The 9,546-nt window shown below is 61.9% G+C and overlaps 1 protein-coding gene across 2 annotated transcripts; it reads right to left on the reverse strand.

Annotated features, from left to right (window-relative positions):
* Positions 1 to 3,020: 3,020 nt before the first annotated feature.
* TPPP3 (tubulin polymerization promoting protein family member 3) lies at positions 3,021 to 7,013 on the reverse strand. 2 transcript variants are annotated; one of them, XM_030025039.2, is made up of 4 exons: positions 6,872 to 7,013; positions 5,499 to 5,690; positions 4,228 to 4,381; positions 3,021 to 3,971 (listed from the first exon to the last, which is right to left on the reverse strand). In XM_030025039.2, the coding sequence occupies exons 2-4, from the start codon at positions 5,684 to 5,686 to the stop codon at positions 3,783 to 3,785; spliced, it is 531 nt and encodes a 176-aa protein (XP_029880899.1). In that variant the 5' UTR covers positions 5,687 to 5,690; positions 6,872 to 7,013; the 3' UTR covers positions 3,021 to 3,782. The 2 variants fall into 2 exon arrangements, with proteins under 2 accessions (XP_029880899.1, XP_029880898.1); XM_030025038.2 differs by lacking the exon at positions 6,872 to 7,013 and adding an exon at positions 5,783 to 6,057 and having other exon boundaries at positions 5,499 to 5,749.
* Between the last annotated feature and the right edge of the window lie 2,533 nt (positions 7,014 to 9,546).

Genomic DNA, 9,546 nt, shown 5'->3' on the forward strand with positions numbered 1-9,546 from the left:
ACTTGCTGTCAATGTGTGAAGCACATCAGACATGACCCCAGATGATTTTAGAAACTCTCTAGGGAAGTGACCTTGGGGGCAGAGAACACATTTTACAGCTAAATTTATCATAACCACTCAGCTGGGCCTTCTGGGCTGCACGTCTCACTGGCAAGCTGGGACATCAGCCTGTAAGAGGGTCTGGGTTTGTCCAAAATGGTGGAGCAGGTGAGTGTTTGTGGTGGCAAGGTTGGGGGCGAGGTCTGGCGTGCCCCTCCACTGCGGAAGTGCAGCCAGAGACTGACCAAGGGGAAGAAACAATTGGGAAGGAGAAAAAAGCTTCATGTCTGGGACTTGGATCAATGCAAACAGCATAAATAATGGCTGAGACACCTTCCTTCTGCTGGCTCTTCCACTGTGAGGGAATTACACACTGCCTGCAAAATGTCTTTCTTGAGCTGGTATGGAGCCAACCTCAGAGCACATGCTTGGCCAGAGCAAATTCATTAGCACAGGGGAAATGGCTGCAAGCCCTTTTGTTTGGGCTGTGTCACTTTTCATCACAGAAAGTAGTTCTGCAACTAGTATTTTAAGGTTTCTGCTGTCTCAGCAGCCTGTGGCACCACTTCAAGCTTCACTGGGAAAACAGCCGGAGCCACTGGTCCCATGGAAGTTCCTTCAGGTTATGGTCTTCTTGAGGGCTGAGCACCCCAACTTGGCCTTTCCTTGTCTGTCCTGGGCTCCAGTGCCAACCATCCTGGGGACCTCTGCTTTCCTGTCCACGTTAGTCATGAAGACTGATGTTTAAAGGCCATATTCCTTGCACTTACCTCCCTGTGAGGCCATGTCTCCATCTGGTTTCCACCATGCATAGAGGCTGTGTGATGTGTCTGTAATGCAGATCACAGCCGCAGTACTTCAGGTGCTTTTTCTAAAGGGCCTTCACACCCTCCTGCAAGGATGAACTGGGCGAGCCTTGTACACACAGCCAACAGCTCCCCAGGAGATCACTACACTGGTATTTAGAAAGTTTTCCATTTTCGGTGAAGACCCAAATCAACATCTCATTGTTCCCAGGAAGCTGTTCCCATCGCTTCAGGGGAAGTGACTTCTTTTCAGGTTGATCTTAGGCACTTTGCAGCCATTAGACCCTATTGGGTCTTTACCGGTGCTAATTCTCCCCGGGGCTGGTTTGGCAGGACTGAGATGCCAGCCTAGGTGATGCCAACCAGCCTGGCCAGAGTGGTCTGGCCATTGCTACCCTCACCACCCAGCCCTGGGAACAGCATGTGCTGGAGCTGCCTCCTTGGGAACAAGGAGAAGGTTGGAGGGGGAAAGTCCCGTGTAAGCTGTGGAATGAGTGGTGGAGAACTTGAAGAGGAGCTGAAGCAGGTAAGGAGCAGCTTTAGGCTGGGCGATTTGGCAGTGCATGGGAACTGCTAGCCACTGTGTGACCTCTGCCATGACTTCACAGGCTGCAAAGAAGCTGCTTCTGTTCAGGATTCAGAGCAGGATGCAACCGACTGATGGCAAGGCTCAGCTGAGCTGACTGCCCGGGGGGAGGTCCGGCTGTCCCTGCCCTGGCTGCTCCATCACCTGAGCAGCAGCAGCTCGGCTCCCCTTGCTTCTAGATGAACTTATGGAGGTAAGTCCAAGTGAGGACCCATCAACCCATCCTTGCAGGCTTACAAACCATGGGAGTTCAGCAGCTGCTAGGTGGACAGCTGACCTGCTGAGGTACCCAGGCTCAAAGGCGGAGGTGGGGTGAGCAGCTGGGGGAGGAATGACTGCTGCTCCCAAATGCCATGCTGTGCTCTGCCGCTGGACACAGGGATGCCAGAGCTGCTGCTCTTGCCACATGCAAGATTAAAACCAGGCAGAAATCCCATTCCCAGTCTTGATTTCCCAGTATCAAAAGCATGTCAGCACCCACAACTCCCCTTCAGAGCTGCCCCGACATGGGTACCCCCACTTTGCTCCACCACCAGATCCTGACAATGTACAATCCTGACATGTACAGGCAGGGGATGAGTCCCATGGGGCCTGGCCTGCTCGCCTCTTCACAGAATGTTCTTCCTTCGCAAAGCCTCCAAGTCTGCATACAAGGATGGGGCTGTGGATGGCACCTCCTGCAAGGCAATGCAGACAGCCTTGCTCTGGGAATTTTGCACCTCATTTTTGCAGCCAGGCAACGAAGTCAGTGAAGGGTTAAAGCCCCCCCTGCCCCGAGCAACAACTTTTCAAAGGAGGAACATTGGATCTCTGATAGAGCATTTAGGGGCACAGCCAGCCACGAACTCCCTCTTATCTGCTCAAAGGAGGGCTAATATCCCCCTCTGCCCTCACCCCCAGCCTGCCACTGGTAGACCCTCACTGGGGTGAGGCTGAAACCAGCCCAGAAGATGACAACCTCTTCCCTCTCCTGTGTTTTAAAAAGCAGGCGGCTAGGATGCAGATGGTGCAATGTTGTGCGTTGGCAGGGAGCGAGCCTGCCCAAGCCACATGCATGCCCCCAGCACATCCCTCACAGTGTGGGTAGCGCCAGCACCACAGCTGAGGCACCTGTGAAATAACCCCTGTGGGTTATTTAGGGAGCCTGGCCCCTAACAGATGACCACGGAGGTGGGTATCTATCTGGAAAGCCTGGCACTGCCACCCAGGCAGCGCTGCAGCCAGCTCTGCCTGTGCCTGGGATCTGGGTGGTAGCGCCTGCACCCAGCCTCATGCACCCAATCCCATCCCAGAGCTGCCATCCCATCCTGGAGCCCAGCCTGTTCCCAGGGATCGTTACCAAGAGCTCGTGTGTTTGGTTGCAAACAGAGCAGGAGCAGGAGCCAGGCGCTCGTGTTTGTGTGCCTCCGGTTGCTCAGGCAACTTGGGGCCAGCCAGAGGCTGCCAAAACCACCAACGGCCAGGGCTGAGCCCATGGCACGGCTGCCCTGGGACGGCATGGCCAGCCGAGCCTCCCACCATCCGGCTGGGTGAACGAGCAAAGGGGCTCTCACTGCTCGGTCCCGCTGAACACAACCAGACTGGGGGCATCAGTGCGGATGGGGTTTTATTGCAGTGCGGGTCTGCAGCATCCTTTGGTTTGGGCTTCACAAAGGCAGCGGGAGGCCACGGGGGTTCAGGTCAGAGACCTTTGCCGATGGCCAGGCAGCACGAAGCTCTCCCAGGGTGCATCCCAGGGCTGGGCCGGGAGCATCCTGGCAGCACCGGCACTAACAGCACCGCAGGGTCTGAGCCTCCTGCGGTGCTGGGCAAGCAGCAAAGCCGGGCAGCCCCGTGGCGAGGGCACTGGTGAGGAAGGAAGGAGGCGGCTGTGGTGTAACTGGTGCAGGGTTAAGGCAAGTCCCTGGGAGGTGTGCAGGGAAGACAGGCTGCAGTCCCCAGTGGGACTGGCAGAGAGGGTGCCCTGAAATCTGGGGCTGAGGTAGGGAAGGTCTGGGTGCCAGCTGGCCAGGGGAGCCCTGAGGAGCAGTGCTGTTAGTACGGCGAGCGCTGCCGGTGGCAGGGGGCTGGGGGAGACAGCACGGTGCGGGGCGGGGGGAGTGAACAGGAAGGGCTGGGGGGGGTCACAGCACAGAGAGGGGGACAGACGTAGCGCTGGGGCAGAGCACGCGGCCCGGCGACTTTCCCGATCACATCAGCGCTGGGCGGCCAACATCCTGCCAGCCTGGGGCTGGCCCCAGCGCAGCCTCCCTGGCCCCACATCATGCGGGCATGTCCCAAGGCTGACGTGAGTGCTGGCCCCATGGCCGACGCACAGGGACCGGGGTGGTGCGTGCCATGGGCACCCATCCCTACTTTTTCACTTTGGCATCGTAGGTGCCCGCGTTCTTGTAGGCACTGACGTAGCCGCTGGTGTCCACGATGTTCTCCCGCCCGCTCTTGCCCTTGCCCTTGCCGCTCTCGTCAAAGCGCTCCTTGTGGGAGCCCGTGTACTTGGAGGTGTCCGTCAGCCTCTCCACAGCCCCCACTGTCTTGGCTTTCTGCAGTGGGGAGATGGGACACGGGAGTCAAGAATATGGCCCATCCCCTTCATCCCTTGCCCCACGCAAGCCCCTGACACCCCCTGAAGAACCTGCTGTGCTCCCCGTGCCCACCAGATCTATGTAACTCCCAGATCCCCCCAGCCCCCCCAGGGCCATGGGGTCCCCAGGAAAGCATTTGTACTGTGGGCAGAGCTCCATCTTCCCCTCCTGAGCATCCCTCCTGCTCCCAGTGCCCAAGGGGGTCTTCACTCACCGTGACACCCACGTTAATGGGCTCCTTCCCTGCCACCAGCTGGCAGATGGCTTCATATGCCTCCTCTTTGCTCTTGTCCTTAAATCTCTTGGGGGCCAGCTCCTCCAGCGCCTTCTTGAACTCCTCATAGTTGATGACGCGGGCCGTCTTCCCTCTGCAAGCACAAAACCCAGGCTGCCATCAGCACGTCTTCAGGTTGCGCCTCCAAATGGGGCTGCAGCAGGATGAGGTGCATCAGGGAGACCCTGGCTTTGTCCTCCACCAGCCTCGGGCCCCTTGCCCATCTCCAAAACGCAGCTACGGCGAGGGAAATCCCAGCCGAATGGGTTGGGCTGGACACAGCCGGTGCTGAGCTCCAGAAGCTTTTCAGCCACATGCTGTTAAAGTCCCTGGTGCCAAAAACCTCACCCCTGCATGGAAGTGCCCTGGGACTTGGGTGCTGGTGGCAGGAGGGGACACGCATCCATTCCCACTGCTCCCAGCCTGCCTGGGATGCCCGGCGCCCTCTCTTCCCCGGCAGGCATCTGTCCTTCTCTGGTCAAATTTGGAAGGACATGCACTGAACATCTCTCCCACGAGCGCCTGGTCCTCGTCTCCAGGGCAGCACACCAACCCACCCTTCCACATGCCAAAAACCTCCCAGTGCTCAGACCCTCCTGGCCCCACCAGGGAACAAGGGCATGCCTGGACAGAGGGCATGGAGGGAGCAGGTTCTCCACCCATCCTTGCTCCTGCACCCTGGTCTGGAACATTGGGTGTCACCATGTCCTCAGGGACCCCAAAAGCAGCCCCAGGTGCCTTTAGCTCTTCAGCTGCCCCCGTGACCTCCAAGGACCAGAGTCCTCCCCAAGCTCAGGTGTGGGCTCGCCAGGCCCAGGGATGGGCCATGCCACATCACGCAGGACACCCCTGAGCACCCTCCTCTGCTCCCTGTGGCACCTTCTTGCTAGGTGGGAACCTGGCAGAATCGGCCAGGCCCACCCCAATGCCTCGGAGCAGGAGCAGAGGCACAGCCTCTGCACCAAAATCTGAGCCTTCCAACCCCCCAGATTTGGATTAATTTATTATTAGGTCTTGCAAAAGCAGCCACACAAACTCCCTGAAGGCAGCACCCGCTGCTCCATGCCAAGTGCAACACGGGAACGGAACAGAGCCAGGGTACGACACCCCCCCCGGGGACCACTGCACCCAGGCACCGACACCCTGCTCGCACTGCAAGGGCATCCCCACCCTTTGGGCGACTGGAGGCCCTGAAAAACCAAGTCACTTACTTCACCTTGGAGAAGACAATGTCCACATCGGTGCTGGTGACGCTTTTGCCGTCGGTGACTTTGCAGTCTTTGCACAGCTTGGCCCAGTTCTTCCCATTCATTTCTTGTCCCGTAGCCTTGGTGTCGCCGTAGATGGCGAATTTGCGGAAGCTCTCTTCCAGGGACGCCATCTCAGTGCTCCCGGCCATGGGGCTGCAGGACAGGGGGGCAGAGAGGCCTGTTACTGCCCAGGCTCTGGCTGGCTGTGCCGGCAAGGCTCAGTTGGCTCAGCTCGCAGGTCCGCGAGGGCAGGAGGAGGAGGGCTGGCGAGGGTGGAGGGATTGCAGCATGGGCTGAAGGGCTGGGCTGGCGGCAGCCTCGGACAAGCCCCGAGGCCAACAGCTGGGATGCGTCTTGGGGGATGGAGGGTCCCGACTGAGAGCTGTCAGCGGCGCGGCTGTCGGCTCCAGGGGATGGCGAGGAGTGAGCGCATCAGCCCGTCCCCTCGGGAGCACTCTCCGGGAATGACGCAATGCGGCTGCCTTCCTCCTGCTCACCGATCATGAGAAACGGCACCGCTGCCTGCCTCCGGCCCCACCTCTCCCCTGCCAACGGCCACATCCCCCTGCGTGGAGCTGGCAGCACCCCAGCTCTGCAACCTGCCCCCCGCCCCCGGGGCTGGACCAAACACGGTGACCCGCAGGCAGCTGTGCTGGAGTGCCGAGTCGCACGGCGCCGTGGCCGCCGCTCCATCCCGGCTCCCCGCCTGTCGTCGCCTCGCCAGCCTCGCCCTGCCGGCTCAGCATCCCCCGCCACGCGCTGACCGTGCGCCCACAGCATCTCCGCCAGGACCGGGCGCAGCGGTACCCGGGCGTGACTCCGGCACCCCGAGGTGCAGAGCGGGTACATCGCCCCGTGCCCGGGCGGGGGGCGGCACGGGCCCCCCCGGGGCCTTGGCGAGAGCCGGAGAGCGGGCACGAAGGAGCAGCGGGCTCGGTTCCTCCGCCGCCGGCCCTCGCGCTGCCTGGCGACCGTCGCTAGGGAGGAGCGGCGTTGCCTGGCGACCGTCGCTACGGAGGAGCGGCGGGGCGGGGCGGGGCGGGGAAGCCGCTGGTCCCCGCCCGCCCCCGGGCTCCCGCGGCTCACCCGCCGCCCCGGGGCCCCGCACCGCACGGCCCCGCAGCAGGGAGCCGGGACCCTCCCGCCCGGGGCGGGGGGGGTGGGGGCTGTCACCGCGGGCGGCTGGGGGATGCCGGGGAAGCGGCGGCCCCCGCCCGCGCACCGGCCCCCGGGATGGGCAGCCGTGGGAGGCCGGGGGTCCGGGGGGTCCCGCTGCCGCCGCGCCCCGGGGCGGGGGGGGGGGTCCCGGCACCGCCGCGGCCGCCCTCACTCACCTCCCGGCGCCGAGCTCTGAGGCGGGGGGGGGCGGCCGCCGCCGCCTGTTTAAGGCGCCGCCATGGCGACGGGAGGAGCTGCGGGCCGCGCCCGCACGGGGCTCCGGGCCGCCCCCTCCCGCCTCCCCCGGGCCGCGGCACGGCAGGGGAGCGCCCTCGGGGCGGGGAGACGGAGCCCGGGCAGCCGTCCCGGACCGCCTCTGGGACGCCCTCCGCCACCCCACGAAGCCCCTCCATCAGCCCACGAGGTCCCACCAGCACCCAGCAAGGACCGATCATCACCCCACAAGGTCTTTCCTCCACCCCACAAGGCCCCTCCATCACCCCACGAGGTTCCTCCACCACCCTGCCACCGCAGTCTCCCCCCTGGCAGTCCCCCTGTGCTCTGCCCTGTTCCCTGCCCCACGCACCCACCCTGCCCCTCCATAGAGGAGCCGGCCCCTCTTGGTGGGTGACGTCATGGACCAAACGCACGGCTCGGGCTGCGGGGGCAAATGCCAACCATCCTGGTGTGCCAGGCACAGCGGCGAGTGCCTGTCCCCTCTGCACGGCCCAGTGGGACACCCCTAGAGCACCCTGGGGACAGCCAGCTGCGTGCCAGTGCTGCCCATTGCTGCCCTCACCCAGAGCCCGACCACACGTGGGGCTCCTGGCGGGTGCTGCGGGCTGAAGCAGCACCCAAATATTGTGGTTGCCATGGAGTCCCGACACAATCCACACCACTTACTCACCGCCCCACCTCAGCTGTTTGCCCACAGCCTGTTCCGACCTCTGCACTCCCCTGGCACTCCCCGCCCTCGCTCCGCCAGGCGCAGGCTGTTGTGCATGGCCAGCCGCAGCATCACCAGGAGTTGTTCACACCGAGGGGCCGCAGCGTGCGGTTTGCTGCTGCCATGCAGGGTCCTACGGGTAAATCAGCAGCTTGGGGAACTGGGCAGCCTTTGGCACCCTGCAGCCTCCGTCTGCCCTGGTCCCTGTGCAGAGGAGCTGCAGGGCAAGGACGGAAGTGGGCGTCCCCATGGCTGAGCTGCCCCAGGGGTATCCCAGTTCTGCTCTTGCACCCAGAGCCCTTTGCTTTGGGGTACAGCCCCAGTGACAACCTCCCCGCTCTTGGCTGAGGGGCATGTGTTCTCTGCTGGGACCTTGTTGACTGGACAAAGCCCTGAGCAACTTGCTCATACTGGTCCTGGCTTGGAGCGGGGTCTGGAGACCTCCAGAGGTGACCGCCAGCCAACTCTGCAAGTCTGTGATTTGTGATCACTAACTTTACCTACTGCCTCAGAGGTGAGTGCCAGGGCTGGTGTCAGAGGACGCAGGCTTGCCACAGCACCTGCCTCCTTTGGGTAGCTCCAGATGCTCAAGGCCACATGAAGGACCCCACTTTCTCATGGCCCCCAACCAGCCTTGTGACCCCTCCGTCAGCAGGAGCTGCTGTTTCACAGCCCAGCCAGAGACAGGGTGAGAACCCATGGCTGCCAGGCGGCAAGGACATCCCGGAGGGGACAGGCAAGGGTGGGCAGGACAGGTGTGGAGGCTCATCTAGTAGGGCTGGACCAGCCTGATGCCAGAGTCCAGGCAGACCTCACCCACGAGTATCTCTCCTCTGTCCAGCTTGTACTGGTAGAGCTCAGACATGGCCAGAGAGCCTGGGCGCTGCGCAGAGGTGGCACCAGGAGGAATCTGTCCTGAACATGCACGCATCCCACTGTTCAGAAACTAGAAAAGCAGGTCCCAAAGTGCAGAGGCTCAGAGATTACACCAGCTAGCTATGAAGTGGGAATTTAAACCAGCCTCCACCCAGGCCAGCAAGGACCTAGGGCTGTCGTCCCACCCCTCAGAAAGTCGGAAAGAGCTGCTCGCCTGCTCTCTGCTTTAAGGAGAGAGCAATAATTGGGGCTGCCATATCGAGGACGGTGGTTAAGTCTTGCTGAAGGTACAGCCTTGTCCTTAGCTTGCTCTGCAACTCCCCACTAGAAGCAGGTGTCTTTGGCTTTGTTTCCAGCCAACAGCTCCGGAGAGGAGCCCAGGTAATGGCAGCTGGAACATCCAGCCCGCAGCAGCTCTGGCAGGGTTTGGCAGCAGCAGGCAGTGCAAAAGCCCAGATGCACCGAGCTGGCAGCAGGCAGGAGCTGAACGAGAGCTGGGTACGTCAGCAGCTTTTCTGCCAGAGCTCCAGCCGGCCCCAGGGGCTGCAGAGCCCAAAAAGCCAAGAGGCGGCACATGGGGAGAGCGGGGCGAGCCGGGGGCACCAAGCCAGGGCTGGCGAGTTGCCCCACAGGGTCGGGCTGAGCAGGTCAGGTTTCAGTTCCTAAGAGCTGGGGTTTGTTGTGCATTTGTTGTCACCATGACAGCCCTGTTGGGATGGAGCACGGTCCTTGGCTGGCTCCTGTTGTTCCTCATGCAGCCCAGAAAAGGAAGCCCGGGAGGAGGCTGTGACTTGGTCTGGAGCCTGGAGCGCGGGCAGGAGCTGAGGAAGAGGTTGCACAGGTCCTGTGATGTGGTGGAGGAGCATGGACACAGCTCAGTGCTCACCTCCCCAGGGACCTTTCCCTTCTTGCATTTCCAATAAAGGTCAGGATATTGCCAGGCTGTCTCCTACTCTGGGGAACTTAATGAGCCGCATAACTCCAGAGCTTACCCGAGGCACACCGAGGCTCACAGCTCAGTGTCACCAA

This window comes from Aquila chrysaetos, chromosome 9 (assembly GCF_900496995.4).
Source record: "Aquila chrysaetos chrysaetos chromosome 9, bAquChr1.4, whole genome shotgun sequence".
NCBI lineage: Eukaryota > Metazoa > Chordata > Aves > Accipitriformes > Accipitridae > Aquila > Aquila chrysaetos.